At 34.0% G+C, this 18,084-nt stretch overlaps 1 protein-coding gene across 1 annotated transcript in view; it reads right to left on the bottom strand.

The window, feature by feature from the left end:
* LOC149807915 (uncharacterized) overlaps positions 1 to 18,084 on the bottom strand; it is a 45,498-nt gene that overhangs the window by 10,097 nt on the left and 17,317 nt on the right. The window contains exons 6-9 of the mRNA XM_089948156.1: positions 10,135 to 10,229; positions 8,770 to 8,841; positions 2,799 to 3,030; positions 1,902 to 2,471 (exon numbers count right to left, since the gene is read on the bottom strand). Coding sequence (XP_089804282.1) covers positions 1,902 to 2,471; positions 2,799 to 3,030; positions 8,770 to 8,841; positions 10,135 to 10,229 — 969 coding nt within the window. The remainder of the gene's footprint in view (positions 1 to 1,901; positions 2,472 to 2,798; positions 3,031 to 8,769; positions 8,842 to 10,134; positions 10,230 to 18,084) is intronic.

Raw genomic sequence — 18,084 nt, 5'->3', positions numbered from 1 at the left:
ATTAAGATAAAGGATATTATATATTCGATTCAATAGAGAGCTCACTCAAAATATAAGGAAAGAAACACTTGTACTGGATTGCAAAGAGAGTAGGAAACTATTTTTGTTGTGAGGATACATTTTCAAATGTTTTATCGTATATATATCTCTATCTAGATTAATAATGATTTTAATTTATTTATTCGTTTGCTATTGGAAATAATTCAATAAGTAACGAATCTACTATTTTTGTGATTCTATGTATTTAAATGCATTTCTTTTTTGTCTTAAAATCTTCAGAAAATGGAGGAATAAAAGAATATCATCATCATCTCTCATGTACCATGTCGATAAGAAGCATTTAACATTTCATTAGAGTACAGAAAATCAGTCAGTTTCTTCTCTTTTTTTTTTCATTATGTCCATGAAGTCAGATAACATATTATGTAATGTAAAGTGAAGCGTGCACTCTGTCTCGTAACAGCGTTACGCTACAAGGGTTACGCTAGTCACCTGTTCGCTGTGTCCATTTTCGGTGAGGTGCAGCAAATTTGGGGCAGTGAATTCAATGCAAGCTGCTTTCGTGATGCAGACACAGAGAGGATAACTGTGTCGGAATTACTAAGAGTTCTTTTCTCTTAATTATAGGTATGACATTATCTTATTGCTTGCAAAGTGGCGACAATGTTGGGCTTTTTTATCGTTATTTTTTTAATTTTACGTTCATTTATCGTGGGTTTTATCACCGTAATAATGATAAGTTTTCAAAACTAATCTTGCCATTGTGTCGATGTTTTATCTGTGAATATCTGAACAAATGCAATCCACGTATATACTTACTATGTGCAGTAGTCGTAAAATATAAACATAGCCGATTGATCTATAATTGTTCAATTTTATATAGAGCAGCAAAGAATATGAAGCTTTCATAGGAATTTTTGTTTTGTTATTGTGAAAGGTTCTCGATGCCTATTTCATGTTCTTAGGTAAATACTTTTCGAACTTAATTCTTCATACTTTGAAAGTTATCAACCTTGATATTTTCGGCATTATCTTCTAACATTGGAAACTGTGTATTCATCTGAATTAGTGCTCAACGAGTTGAGTATTTTTCAGATATACATGGTTCCTAGCAAATCTTAGGCCTGTCTCGACCACTGTTTGATTAATTAGTTTATTTTAAAACTATTTATATATTGTTAAATAATATTAAAATCAAATGAATTTATGAAAATATAAATTAGTCATTAAGGAGAATAATTTCATGTTTGTTTTCAAATTTAGTTTATTGCTATTATTTTGATTTACTACATGTAATATTGTATCTAAATCCACAGAGATCTCTTCGCTTCTTAACAGTATCGAATACGTGTTTGTATTCGATCAGAAATGTAGCAACTTGTTCCATGTGAGTGAAAACCCTTGTGACACACTTTTCGTGAATGTTTTAAAATCTGCCTTTGCAACAGAAATGCAGGATTAAATCATATACATGTAATTTGTCTGTTAAAAGCCGCAACTGACTTAATTGCAAACATTCATTTCTAGTGGACTTCATTTATATGTGATGAGCAATTTGTGTTCACACTAAATAATTGTAAGGCACATGTTCCAAAACTTCAAGGTTGATTCCCTTGTTTGAAGTTCAAGGTTGATTCCCTTGTTTGAAGTTCAAGGTTAATTCCCTTGTTTGAAGTTCAAGGTTGATTCCCTTGTTTGAAGTTCAAGGGTGATTGCCTTGTTTGAAGTTGAAGGTTTGCTCATTGGATATGTTATATATTCTCACTCCTGCTCTACTTGCACCACCCTAGTTTTGGATAGATCTTCTTTTACTACCTTTGAATGTATTAATGTTTATATTGGAAACATTATGAAATAGAAAGCAAACATTAAATAAATTCATACGACAATTAATTACTAACCTGGAGTTGTAGGCTTGGTTGTTGGAGATTGTGTTGTTGGTGCAGGCGTAGTAGGTTTATGTGTTGTGGGTGCTGCAGTTATTGGCGCATGCGTAGTAGGTTTTGGTGTTGTATGTGCTACTGTAGATGCATGTGTCGTTGGCGCATGCGTAGTAAGTTTCTGAGTTGTGGATGCCGATGTGGGTGCTGGAGTTATTGGCGCATGTGTAGTAGGTTTTTGTGTTGTGGGTGCTATTGTAGGTGCATGTGTCGTCGGCGCATGGGTAGTAAGTTTCTGAGTTGTGGATGCCGATGTGGGTGCTGGAGTTATTGGCGCATGCGTAGTAGGTTTTTGTGTTGTGGGTGCTATTGTAGGTGCATGCGTAGTAAATTTCTGAGTTGTGGATGCCGATGTTGGTGCTGCAGTTATTGGCGCATGTGTAGTAGGTTTTTGTGTTGTGAGTGCTATTATAGGTGCATGGGTCGTTGGCGCATTTGTGTGATTTATTGTAGTTAGTGCCTGTGTTGTCTTTGGAGTCTTCGGGGCATCTGTCGTCGTATGGGTAGTCGGTGGAGCAGTCCTGATAAATCCTGCAGATGAAACAGAAAATAAACCCTGAAATTATTTGGGACACAAAGACGGAGGCACAGAGGTGTCTCGTTGGTATCATTCTTACTATAGTGTTTTAGTATCTACACCAGTATGTGTCCTGTCTTTTTGAAACCCGTCATCTGGCCTTTTTATTTGGACAAGAAACTTTAATATTCTACTTGTCTCTTTGCCATTACATAACATGCTAACTGAAATTAGTCATGTTTTTCAGAATGTATTCCATGAACTCAGCCTAAATAAAGTATGAGACCTTATGTAATGATTGATACGGAAAACTAAAGAGTAAAAAAGTGAAATATACAAACCGTTAACACATTCGTTTTTGTTGCAGTAGCTATTATTACAGCAGTATTCGCACGATGTCAGCGTGAACATTGGGCTGCCATCAGGTCTAACCTGACGCTTGAAGGATATATCACCCATGTCTCTCTTCAAATGATTTCGCTCATAGATCTCGCTTACATCTCGTCCGGGCCTAGATAGAGTACTGGGATGACCAAGGCTGGGACCACCTGATGTGTACATCACGCTGCAAGCCTAAAGAGATAGATCTAAACTGACAGAAGTTTTATAAATTTGCTCCAATGTAATATTCTTTCAAGCTAACATCATTTAAATAAAATAATAATAATATTAATAATTAGCGCAGCTCAAAGCAAACCAGAAATACTAAAAATACTAAAATAGAGGATGAGTGTCGGTAGATTATGTAGGACACAGACCTGTTTACTTGTATTAAATTCCGTTAGAACTACAAAATTTCATGTATTTTTTTTGGATACAGTTCATAAAAATTATTTACGTCGTAATTGATTTACTCTTAATGGACTCACACAACGTGCATTTTACAGATTTTATGTACTGCTCCATTTAGTAAGGATTAATTAAAACCTTGATTTATGGAGCAGTGATATATATATTTTTTTCTTTCGTGGTTACGATTTACAACAGTCTAATTGTCCAGGTCCTTTTGAACGATTTGGGTTCATACCTATACGAATCCAATTTATTTTAAACCACGCCCACCTGCACTAGTATTCTCTACATGTACTCAACGACTGATGACTGTATTTAAAATAGGATCAGATATATATATATATATATATATATATATATATATATATATATATATATATATATATATATATATATATATATATATATATATATACCAAACAAACGCATTGCAAGGTGTATGATCCGCGAAGCGAATCTTACAAAAGTTTGCACAGCATTTTTCGGATCATACTTCGATGAATTAAAAACAATTAACGGTCAATCCTTATGGTTAAATTCAACACCATACATAGTTAAAGACACTCATATTTTAATATCATTCTTTTATGTAATTTTATTTATTGTAACGGTACAAAAATTTCATATAATACATTAATACATACGCGCACAGTACCCTCATGTATTCAAATCAAGATGTGTAAGTAGACAATGATTATTTATTCATTTAAAGTGTATTTCATTCGTAGCATTAGTAAAAATATCTCATTTATAGGAATAAAAAGTCAAACATTTGGCTCATAATTAAAACCTTGCGTAAGAAGTCTGAATCTGAGTGATCCTATATTTTAAATATAGTCATCATTCATTGAGTACATGTAGGGAATACTAGTGCAGGTGGGCGTGGTTTAAGATAAATTGGATTCGTATAGGTATGAACCCAAAACGTTCAAAAGGACCTGGACAATTAGACTGTTGTAAATCGTAACGACGAAAGAAAAATGTAATTATATATAAAGTAACAATATAACTTTTACTGATACACATAAACGCATATACAATTTCTTTGTCTTCACGTTTATTCGTTTTAGTTGAACATTTGTAGTCCTACATGCACCGTGATTGCCGTCTAGCGAAGAAGTCGAATCCAATTGTATACTTGGATACTGCACATTTTCCTCTCTATCACTGCATAATGCAAAGGCAGGTTTGGGTCTATGCAATTCCTTAGGACTAATCAATAGAACAAACAGCACAGACCCTGATTTGCCGTCATTTTATGCGATGATAGATCAAGATATTTGTTGTGTCCAGCTGGACCAAACTTCCAAGCCAGTGCAGACGTAGTCCGATAAATCAACCCCACAAATCTGTGTTGATACTGATGGACGATGTTGTAGGTCTGATGGCAGCTATTCATTAAAATGTGAAATTGTGCTGCATGCGAATGATCCCGGAACAAACCTGCATACACTTTAGACACATACCGGTAATTGGTAACAGCTCTTCCTTGTGGATTTACAAGTCACCAAACATATGATTTGCTCAGTAAATATAATCTACATGTCACCAAAAGAACCCTTCAGCCGATGTTAGCTGCACAGCCACATAAATACCGGTAAGTGTATAACATGTACACCGATGTGTGCAACCAAGTTTGGATGCAGATAATTGCAGCTTTTAATGAATAGGTGATATCAGCCCCTCACCCGAAAATCAATATCATCACGGGTAAAGGGCTGATTTATCGGCCTAGTGCAGACGGCACTTGTTTCAATAGCCACCATAACAAGATGGAATGCGACGGTCTTGTTAAAGGGAAACAGTTCAGCTCAGTAGTAATCGTTGTAAGATTCCGTTATACCGCCCAGGTTAATAATATTGCACATATAATATAAGACGATCGAGAATACTCTCTGATCACATAACGAATGGCAGGTTAAAGGTTCAGCCGATAAGTCAGGGGTCGGCAACCTATTTTTAAAAGCGTGCCACTTTTTTCCGGATTAATTATAAAATGAACGAGCATGTGCCACCAGTAAGAGAGTAACACTGAAATAATTGAGATATTTGGCTACCCTTCGCTTGCTACACAAAACCTCTAGGCGTGCCATGTGGCACGCGTGCCGTAGGTCGCCGATTTAAAAAAAATAAAATAGAACACAGGTCAAGTGATCGGTATTTTGTTCAGTGTCCTGACAATAATAATGCATTACCCCACCTGATACGTAACGTGACCAATAACAGTAGTCATGCAATAGGTAATATGATAAAAAAAAAAACGGTAGGCAAGTGATGGGTACTGCGATAACTAACAGAGAGGTCATGTGACCTATGACGTGTTAATTAGAAATTTAACGGTCACAAAATTTCTGATTGAGATCTTGAGCCAGAGAAGCCTTTAAAAAATATTGATGGCCGTATCTGGGTGAGTTTGAATCGTAGATAAAATACAACTAACATTAGGTCCATAGAGACCATAAACTAAGCAACATAAAGAAGCAAAATCAATAAGCTATGTAAAACATAACACATAATTTTATCATAAATGTTGTAAATGAAAATGTGAGAGGAACTTACCGTATCATGAAGAGAACCCAAAATAATATTGGTAAAGTTCCATTAAAGTCACAAAAGACTGAAAAGTTCCGATTAAATTTCAAGAAGGGAAATGTACTGGTCGCCTATAATCATGACGTTGTCAAGATGGCGTTGTCCAGCACTCCTTTCAATAATACACAATAGTTCCAGAATAGTATTATAGTCCAAATAATAAGCACCTTTATTTCCACTGAACAGTCCAAACAATTATATCTCCTCTAGAACAATTATCTAAGTACACCATAAAACACGTCTGCAGACTTACAACATGAACAAAAGAAATGAGGATAACTCCTAAATAGGAATGAATCTCTTATCTCAGTTTTCTCCTTGTACACAGATTCCATTACGACTATATTTCACAACATAACCACTTGACAGATTTTACTAATCAATTTAGTTCGAAATTGCCTATTCATGTGACCTAGCCCAACTGATGGTAAGTTACTTAACTTTTCTAAAACCGCCACAACCCACCAGACAAAGAGACGTTAACCCAAAGTCGTCAAGTCTTATTATTAAGATTATAAATAGTAATTGTCAACACATACATAATTAACTATGTATGGATCCTATGCAATTTTATACTCTTAATAATCCTAAAACAGACCCTAGTCACGTAGGTAAAATCTACCTAAAGGTAAACTGCACGATTTACAACCATGAATAGAAATTGCATAAATGAGATAAAACCATGTTGGTGTTACCAAAATTATAGTTATACAGAACACATTAATGATGGGCACTTGTGAAACATTAATGAATGTCATTTTTTCAAAACTTCATATATTTACAAAGGTAATATTCAAAGCGATCTAAAAGCACTTAAAAACGTTGCAGGTTTGCATCTTCTGTTTCCTTGAAAATTTATTACAAAGTAATGATCGTTACATAGTAAATTATGAGAATTGTAACTTGTTACCAATTGTCCATAAAGTTTTGGTGAATGAGTATTTAAGAATTGACCGAATTTGTACAATTTGGAGAAAGTAGACTCCTTGTATAAAACAGACAAACAGAATTGTATGTTGGTTATCGAAGTTTCCAGTATGACACGGGTACTGAGATCACATCGGGTTTCCGCAGCAGAATACCTGTGCGGCCAAAGTACGTTAGATTTTCCAAGTTCTTGTGTGCTTGTTGCTGTCATTATCATTTTCCTTCACATAGCTGCTAACGAGTTTCTTAAAACTGATCAATCATTTTTCTTTTATCATTATTTCATGAGACACAGCAGTTGCAACCAGTGCATTTTCATCAAGTCTTAACCAGATTTCATAGCACCAAGATAAGTTTATGTTACGTTCCACCGTTGTAAAAAAAAGTCACTTTTTGATACGTATGTCGCCTGCTTGAGGTTCAATCTTTGCATTGAAAACTGCCAAACAATGGAACTTTTTCTTATATCATACGATCGAAAATAAAATTCTTTATCAGTGTCGCTGATGCTTTTATAATATATCAAGTCGGATTATTCAGCCTGTTTAAATCTAGGTTGAAAGTTAGCACAAATGAATTTAAAGTAGCTGAAATTAGATTGCCTGTCTCTGTTCTGAAAAACGAATTTTCATACACTTGAAAGCAGATGTACTTACTTATATTTGCCTTCTGTAGGTGTTATGTATATTTGATTTAATTTATATTTGATTTAACTTAATTGTTTGTAAGTTTTAAAATCTTTGTATTTTTACTTCATTGCATGTCAAAGTAATGTAATTTTGTTTACTATTAATTTGATATTTTCCAGAAATTAGTTTGACTTGACTGTTCTGTCGAAAAACCTAAAAACAGAAATTTGTATCCTTATGCTGACCTAGATTTCTTACCTCGATTGAGAATCAAGTAAATAACTTTCTGTTTGTATCTTATTCTTAGAGTAAATGATTCGTTTTTGTCAGGGTCATACTGGGAATACGCGACTTTAGATGTTAACAGCCTCTATTTCGAAATTCTTGTTTTACCAGAATTGCGCACTAGTCATGTTTAATACCTTTGTCAATAGAGAAATAATCTCAATTGTGCTTTTACTTTGGACACTGAAAAATGCTTCGTTGTGACCAGATGAGTCCTGGAAATATTTGAGTGCTCATACAGAATTCTTGGACAAAGACATTTCTTGAATTTTTATTCAAAAATTCAAACACTAGACTATTATTGTCTGTGTAATAGCAAAGAACTGTATACACTACAGCACTATACTGAATACAGTATACGTCTTCGCCTTCCATTTTGGATTTTTCGTCGGGACGCAAACGTGAATTCATTAGAACATTTAATTACTAGGACTTCTAAAATTTAATTCGTGGATTATTCTTGGATTATTTCTGGATTTGATTTCTTGAAACCGTAAGTTCTTAATTTTTCATTTTTACATTGTTTTTCCAGGGAAATAAATTATTTGTTAAATTTGTCAAAGCTTGTTGTTTTCACTCTTTCTTTAATACTGTTTATTGTTAAACAATTACCATAAGATAGGCTAGATGTGAAATAAACCTGGCCAACTAAATATGTCAACTTTTGATTTCCCCAAACATCTGGTATATATTTTTGCTTTCTGACACTGGGAGTTAACTGTCGGAACGAAACTGAGCTAGATACACTCGATATCTAGTACATATAAAATGCTTTTTAAAAAAAGGCCCAGTTCACAAGAAGATAAGCGTTCCTCATAAGGATTCACATTCCAAAACTTATGACTGCGCAGGTCGTATGTCGAAACTCACTTCTTTAGGAATTTAAATCTGTGAAAAATAAGAAATTGTCGAGTGGAATGTCAATGTCCACGACTTCATGATGCAATATTCGCGCAGTAAAATGTTATAATAGAAAAACAAACTTTCTTCAGGTATTGTAAATATCAATAGTAGATGTTCTGTTTGTTTAGGCATATACGTGTTCTAAGTACTGTTTGAATTGAACGAGAGAGAGAGAGAGACTCACCCGATCTGATATGCAGCCCATGGCATAGCGTGCCTGTAACTCATCCGTTAGGCCATATGCCTGGTAACATTGCTGAAAGTTTCGAGAGGATCGTTTATTCATCTCTTTCAATTCCTAAATATTACTCAGTAATGTTTCTGTACACTTTTAATTAATGAAATCAAAGATGATGTCTTAACTTTCTCTATATTAATAAACGTTTTATTTTTCATTGTTATGGACAGAAGCTTCGTAGGCATAAAATATCCCCATGAGACACAGTAGTACTTTGCACTTTACCCGTATGCATTTGTAAGGTTTCCGCTCCTTAAAAAACATAAGTTCAAACTGGTCATCTTTAAATTGTCACCTAGAACCTGGCCACTAGATAGATAGATAGATAGATAGATAGATAGATGGATGGATGGATGGATGGATGGATAGATAGATAGATAGATAGATAGTGGTCTCTTTACCATCGAAAATTATTTTGACTAGTATTCGCTAAGGACATTTTACATAAATATAGAATGTGTGTACAAGGAAGAAGAAGGTTACGTTTTCAAGTCTACATTTGTGTAAAATGCAATGCTGTCCCTCTTCAGCTATTACAAATCCAAGTATATATCTACATGTAGACCGAAAGACAAATATCAACAAACAGAATGTGAAAATGTGTTACGATCTTAAAGGCTATATGGGAATTGAACTTTACATTTTGCTTCATTTATAAAGTCAAGAAACTTGAAAATCGATAGCATATTTCACGAACGGCTGTTACTGAAGTGAAAGTGGTTAATTAATAAATTAGTAAATTTTCAATCTTCATGACCTCGAGAATCTTGTAAAACTTTTTGTTTTTACAAGTCTGTAACTGGTGTTCAAAGCTAATAACTTCCAGTTTGTTGTTTGTTTTTCAAGTCACATGATGCGATTTTAGCCAATCTAATGCTTCTTAGAAAGGTTTGCTAAAAATTTGTAATGATTATTAATTACTATGGATACGACAGGTACATTTCGTAACTCTAATAGCATGATCCCATCTGTATTTAATACCGTTATGGCTGCAACACATTTGATATTGTCAGAGAAATAAGGTAGATTTACATTACTGTCAAACATGTCGGGAGTAAGTCCTTACATTGCTGGTTACATCGTGTCCGGCAGAAGGTATTTACCTTGGTTTACTATATGCTTACCAGCTTATTAGGACGGGAATGATAAAGAAATTTTCAAAAAAAAAAAAAAAATGCAAACAATTTTTTTAATTGGGATGCCGCCGCGAGTTTCAAACGGGCGACATCTTGTTTGGCAGCCAGGACACATTGAAAGATAGGATAAATGTGGGTCTTTAAATATGAGACGAATGCAAGAGAAAATATTTACCTCATGTGTCCCACACATGGTAACTGTTGCACAATCGTTCGGGTTTTCCACCGCTTGCTCACCAGAACACGTGTAGCACATTCGTTTAGTGGAATCTAGAAATAAGTTTACAGTTCAAAACTAATTAGTTTGTACAGTTTGTTATGACAGTAATTCTTCCTCTTTAGAACAATCATATCATAGTATCATGCTTAAATCGCATAAAAGGGTTCAACAGTACATAGAGCTATAACTCTGTAGACATGTTCAAGTGCAGAATTAAGTCTTCGCGTTTTTGAACGAAACATCAAACTCAATAGCCACCTCCGCATAAATGTCTTATAATCGAATGTAATTTAGTTGTATGGTGGTGCAATACTGAATATCTGGATTGTTTCCTTCATTATATATAAACAAATTCAACGAAAGCCGTTTTCAACAAACAGCCTCTGTTGTCGAAAACTTCCAATACCTGCCTAGTAACCCCGATACCGCATTTTAAATAGTATCTACGTATTTTTGATATTTCTTTTAGAAATAGGTATTAGAAGCGAACAAATGTATTAATATAATAGTTGAGAAAATGTGTAAATATATGAAGGAACTATTTAAGTTCTGTATGGAAATGATAGGAAGTCTGATCATTGCTTAGTATTTAGGCAATGATAGGAAACATGCTCATTGTACAGGATTTTGCCAATGATAGCAAGCCTAATCATTGTATCGGATTGGCCAATACTAGGAAGTCTAATTAATGTATTGGAATGACCAGTAATAGGAAATCTGATCACTGTATAGGTCTGGTCAGTGATAATAATACTAATCATTGTATAGGACAGACAAATGATAAGTCCAATCATTGTATGGGAGTGGCCAATTATAGGAAGTTTAATCATTGTAATGGACAGGCCAATTATGCGTCTAATCATTATATGGGAATGACCAATGATAATATTGGATTTTCCAGTGCTGGTAAGTGTAATTAGTCTTATAGAATTGGTAATTGGTAGTATATAAATGGCCAATGATAGGGACTCTAATCACTGTATCGGATTGGCCAACAATAGGAAGGCTCATCATTGTATATTGTTTGTCAGCGATAGTAAGTCTAATCATTCGAAGAGACTGGCCAATAATGGTGGCGCTATACAGTTTCGCATTTTGCATAGGGTTAGGAATTTAAAGAAAAAGAATGTCCCCGGCTTTCTTCACTGGTTATACTGGCTATTTAAAAAAGACCTTGTATATCTTAGGTATAATGCAAAGAACCTTTAATTCCCTTTATTTTGGTGTATGATTGATGGGTGTACTATGGGTTATAGAGTATACAGCTTGGCCTTACTTCAAATGTGCACCTTTCAAAAAAGTGCTAGCTCTACTTGGTCATTTTCACTTCCTGAACTTCAGAGGTCAATTGTATAAAAAAGAGCCGATAACTTTTTTTACATTTTATATATTTGGTAATTCATTCATTGCACTTTCAGAAGCTGGTATTGTCTAGTCTGGCAAAATTCATTTTCCCTATTTTAATAGCTGCTATGTATAGTGTACTTTAGACTAATTCAGACTGATTTTTTAACACAAGGGAGCAGTCATTTTAGTTAGCAGTGTGCTTAAATCATGTAAAATTTCCAAAAGTACAATATCCAAAAGAAATATCATCCACATTACATTAATGTAGCATAGAGATATGCAAACGTTCTCTCCACTGTGCATGTTTTAAATGCGAACTACTTCACCTTACATACGTCACTCTCTCAAAAGTACATATTATCTGGTGAGCGCCACCAATAGGAAGTCTAATCATTATGTGGGATTTGCCAGTGGCAGTAAGTCTAATTATTATAAAGGAATTGCCAGTGGTTGCAACTGTAATAACTGCATATGATTGGCCGATTATTGGAAGTCTAATAGGAAGTCTAATCGTTGTGTAGGATATGCCAACGATACGAAGTCCAATCATTGGATAGGACAGTCCGAGTATAGTAGTTCTAATGACTGGATAGGATTGGCCGGCCATAGGAAGCATAAATCAAGACTATTGGTATGAATATTATATGATTATAGATTTAAAATATTGAGCAAGTACATGTAAGCGTATGAAAGACATCCACAAGCTTCAATTTTGCACATAAGAAGTCCCATTTTCAACGAATGATACTTAGTTGATTTGCAAACTTAAGGTTATAAACATAACACCGACTTGAGCAAATATTTTCAACTAAAGTAAATATTATAGTATTAAGGATATCACTTACTTTGATGACGTGATGACGAATATTATTATTATTATTAATTACTTTTTAATTGAATTCTAACGATGTATTAATTACCACCCTGTGCTCGTCAGAGAGTATTGTGTTATTAATTGTATAATATGTTTTTAATTTATATGAATTCTTTAAGACTACAGGGTGGAATTCCTAACTTTCACAACTTATACACAATATCTTAATTCCATTAATGCGAGACTTTTTATGCCTTTCTTGCTTTAATCGTGCATGACAGTGATGAACTTCAGGTTATCTTTATAATAGAGGAAAGCATGGTGGGTAGACATTAACATTACGTCAAAAAGGCATTTTGGGAGAATCCATCAAGAGGACAAATGTCTCAGGTCAGTGTACCAATACTGTTCATCCGGATGCCACCACCAAGAAATTGTTTAGGTCCGGAAATTGAAAAAGTGCGAAAATTTAAAGAATAGTAGAGTTAGAAGTAACGTTAGAAAACGAAAATCCATTTAGTATCAAATACTGTTACATACCCACTTTCTGTCCTATTTAGATCCTCGGAGTGTAGTACTTTTGAGGTTGGTGTTTTGGGCATGAGTATCATTTAAGTGCTGAAAGTGTTTCCTCATGACCACTGGTACTCAAAACACATATATAATACTAAGTCTACAAACTGAACTAAAATCCTAAATTATAAATTAAGACATCATACTAAACATTTGTTATTGTTACTGATATTGTACACGTTTGCAGATGTACTGATGTCAAGAACATCCAGGAATATTCCACGTAAATTTGTGGTGTAAGTGAAATATTGAACTGTATTTATTATAGTTATTCGGAGTTGAAATCATTACTAAAAGCAATTCATGACAACGTGATCCGAATCTCGTTTTCTGCAGTTCATTCATCTAGGAACATATTTTGTACTTTCAAAGAAGTGTCATGTATTATCATGTATGTATGTGTAAAGTGTTATAACAAAGTCATTATTATCATGTACTCATGTGTAAAGTGTTATAACAAAGTCATATATTATCATGTAATCTTGCGCAAAGTGTTACAAAGTCCTGCTACAAAATGGAATGATTTTCTATGTACACGTCATATGTTGCCTTTTTTAACTAGATGCTCGATTAGTTTGTGATACTGATTATCGCGCTAGCATAGGTGAAATAGACTTATTGGACCTCTTTCCAAACACTCAGGCGACTATGCCTTATCGCCCGGTACAGATGTTTGCAAAAAAACATATCCATGCTTGAGTGATAGCTTTCATGTAAAATAAAAAGTGTTGACAAATGTAGGTCAGGTACAGATTCTATTTTTACCGAAATACATTCATTCTTAAAGGAGCTGCATTAAACAAACACGTTTATTTAAAGGTGGGACATGTTTTGTTTTTAATTTAGTATTGTTGTTGTGTTTGCCATTTAATAATAATAATAATAATAATAATAATAATGACGACTTAATAGAGCGCTTAAATGTTTAAGAAACTCTCAAGGTGCTTTACAGCATCAAGTTACCACATAGGGGCATAATAACAGTTTGCATACATACCATATAATAACAGTTTGCGTACATACGACATAATAACAGTTTGCATACATACCATATAATAACAGTTTGCGTACATACGACATAATAACAGTTTGCATACATACCATATAATAACAGTTTGCGTACATACGACATAATAACAGTTTGCATACATACCATATAATAACAGTTTGCGTACATACGACATAATAACAGTTTGCATACATACCATATAATAACAGTTTGCGTACATACGACATAATAACAGTTTGCATACATAAGACATAAAACACATGAAAATGTCTCAAAAACACTGCTAGAAAGAAGAGTACTAATGAACAGGCAGGGTTGTATGTGGCTTTAAGGTATTTGAAGATTGCAAATAGTTATGATGCGTCTCAGCTCAAGGTATGCTGCTCTACAAATGTTAAAGACATGTTGGTACATTGTGTGTGTGTGTGTGTGTGTGAGAGAGAGAGAGAGAGAGAGAGAGAGAGAGCTATGAAAGTAACACCTAGATTGCTAAGTGATTGTCTTAATTTAGTGGGTTTGTCGCTGATATTAACTGATTCTGGTATATGTTGGGCGTTTGAGAGGGAACGATCATAATTTTAGTTTTATCAGCAGTCATTTCTAACTTGTTAAACCGCATCCATGACTTAATGTCAGATGTCACTTCCCTATGTTTTGAATGGTAAAAGCAACTTCATTTGAACAGCTTGATTTGTACAGCTGAGTGTCCTTAGCATACAACTGATGAGACACAGAATGGTGGTTTATAATACTTGATAGGGGCTATGTGTACAGAACGAAGAGCTTTGGTCCTAGAACAGAACCCTTTGGGTCACATTAACAAAGATTATATGGGCTGGAATGTTACCATCTACTGAAATAGCTTCTGTCAGTTAGTTATTACTTGAACCATGATAAAGCTGTACTATGAATGCCAAAAACATGCTGCAGACGGCAAGTAATATATCATGGTCGATGTATCAACTGATGCGGATAGGTCAAAGAGTGTGAGAACTGATATTTTACCATTATCCAAAAGGACAAAAGGTCATTAACAATTTTTAGGATGGCAGTTTCAGTGCTGTGACAGGGGCGATCAGCCGAATGGGAATTGCTAAAGAGATTATGTAAATTAAAGTGAAATGCCATTTGAGACAGAACTACTTTTTCTAAGCTTTTATTTACATGAAAGAGAGGTTAGACACAGGCCGATAGTTTTTCAAGTTGTTAGGATCCATAAGCGGCTTTCTTAAAAGGAGCCTTAAAATAGTTTTAAAATGTGGTTGTAAAATACCAGCATAAAGAGAAGTATGTATGTTGTCAGTCAGAGCTGGCAGTATAGCATCCAAGCACTTTAATAAAATGCTGTCAAATCGATGTCTGATAATTATCACTGTGTTACGGAAGAAATTAGCAAAATGATCTGGTAGACGCTCTGGGAAGAATGTGGTTGGAATTGGTGTAGATAATTTTCTCGCCAATAATTTGTCTGTGGTGCAGAATAGCTGTTACTCTCGGTGATTTTTATACTGAAATAGGTGGATTTTGGCGCATAAGCAATTCATTTTGGCACCTTCATAAATTTGTTATGTACTATCAGACAGCTACTGTCTCTCGGCCTTACGGCGTTCCCTTGACGCTTATGCAACCGTAACATGGAGCACATTTATTCATCTAGATTCGATTTGAGGTTGTTAGTGCATGCTTATCATGTACTCAATAAAAGTCGTAAATGTGGTTGTCTTTTTACGACAATTCAAGTCGTAAATGTGATTGTCTTTTTACGCATCATGTAATATTTAAAACAATTCATTGCCAAGAGGACGATACAAAACGTACAAAGGATGATGATGTAAGTTCACATTGTATACAAAGAATGATGATGTAAGTTCACATTGTATAAAAAGGATGATGATGTAAGTTCACATTTTTAACATTAGAGTAAGCATCAAAGCACAAAGGAAATACTACGATTGGAACATACAGAGAAACAAAATAAATACAAAACCCAATTTAAAAATGAATTCTGAAATTAACAGATAAAATTTAATATAATTTCCAAACCTATCTTAGATAAGTCTATAACACGCGCTGATGGCATCTGAATGAGATATAATGGTAAAGAAATTGTGTCTAAGAATGTTACCGTTTGTGTGTGTTTTAGAGTAATTCAGAAAACCGTTTTCTGAGTCAATATTATGCTTTTAATATCACTAACGTACCAACATGAGCAACCTTGCCCTCTTCAATTAAACCAGTACAATTTTCTGATGTAGGAGATTGATTTTTTCCACATTCAAGGTGAAAACAAAATCAAACAATATTGTTAGTTCCTGGAATTTTGTTGAATTTGGTTCCTTTAACGTGATATCCACAATGAAACGTAATGTTCCTCTACATGATTATAATGCCTGATAAGCTCGCTCTCTTCAAAGAGAAAGTTGTTTATTTCTATATAAAAAACTGATTGCGACAGACAAGACTGAGGATGTTTCGACTGACTTCTGTATGTTTTTAATACGATAATATTCCTATATATTTTTCTATGCTGGATATTATTTTGATAATAAAAGTGTACCTTTGGAGTCCTAATGACAATCATATATTTTACTGTAAACTAATTTTATTGTACTAATGATATTTAGAGTAACATGTTAATCATGGAAAGTAAGGGTTCACTTTAGACAAATCTCTTTGTTTTCAGACATTAAATAGATCCTTGTATAAATACATACACGTTAATTTTAAGTCATATTGAAATGTAGGGCTAGTTTTGGTTGCACTTTAATAAAAACACTCAATTCGAGTACGTAGTCGGCTCCAACCTTTGCCCTCTACAAATGTTCATAAAATGATATTGAATATTGATCTTTCAATTTAAAAAGTCTAAACAATAGTCTGATTCTGAGATGGAACGTCAGTTAAAGGAAACCCAATCGATTCACCGTCTTAAAACGACATATCCAAAAGGTCTAAATTCCAAAACACTATACGACATTCATTAATTTTTTTCTTCTTTTATTTTCTTCTAATATAATGTGTTATGTTCTTTAAACTATGTTAAGGATTGGCATTTGAATTACGTCCCTTTTTACAATAATTTAAGAATAGTTTTATATTTTTCTAATTTAAAGAATAACTTAAAATAGTGAACGTTATAAACTAATATCATAATAATAAGTTTACTTATTAATTTAAAAGGAAGAGGTATTAGGAATTATTTTCTCGATAGATTATGATTAATTTTTCATAGATTACTAATGTATATATATATATGTGTGTAAGTATTATGCAGATCATAATGTTTATTTTATAATTTGAGTTCTGATGGATTATTGAACAATCTTCAATCTTATATCATGATATAATATAATAAAAATAATACATTATACATAATAAAAAATGTTAAGAAAATGTTTATCTCAATTTATTCATACTGGTACTCCTTCCTGAGAAGAAAAGTATGTTTTATCATCGGCAATGACACGTACAAAGCAAACAGCAAGAAGTCCACCAGAGGAAAGGCTCCGAGAAAGCAATTGGCAATCAAGGCTGCTCCTAAGAGCGCACATTAACTTTATTTCAAGAGAGAAGTAAGGAATCGATGGAATATTATACAAAAGTATAAAAAAATATACAAAGAAGACAGAAAAAATTACAGAAAAAGTAAATATGAAAGGTGAATTCTACTCACGAACAAGGAAAGCAAGAAAACATGGCGGCTGCCCACAATGCAATAAGAAACTTGGAAAAATATTTTAAGACAAAGAGAATTGAGAGAGAAGAAGGGTCATTCCTTGAATGTTATTATCAGGATGGTACCCACGAAGTCGACATGAGGAACATACCAAGAGAAAGAGTACCTGTTACATCAACTGTAATAATAGCCTTGAAAATCAGAAACCCAGACATCTTGCAACAACTATACGCTATAAACAGGAAAGGATAAGACCCGGAGGGAACCTGCCGGTAATGCCGTATGGAAAATTAAACACTTCAGGAGAGACAGTAGTAGTAAAAAACACCGGTACCAATCCTAAAACAATCAAGAATCAAGCAGGAGAACTTGACTTATCCGACATTCCCATGGAGATACCTTTAGAAGACACCGTCGACCGGTTCGAAAATAAATTTGACGTAAAGGTAGGAAAATTAAGATTAGCGACCGTCCCATGATTTTTAA

This window comes from Sinohyriopsis cumingii, chromosome 1 (genome assembly GCF_028554795.1).
Source record: "Sinohyriopsis cumingii isolate HCF-2022 chromosome 1, ASM2855479v2, whole genome shotgun sequence".
In the NCBI taxonomy this organism is placed as follows: domain Eukaryota; kingdom Metazoa; phylum Mollusca; class Bivalvia; order Unionida; family Unionidae; genus Sinohyriopsis; species Sinohyriopsis cumingii.
The sequence above is the reverse complement of the archived record's forward strand: the minus strand, read 5'-3'. Positions and strand labels throughout refer to the sequence as shown.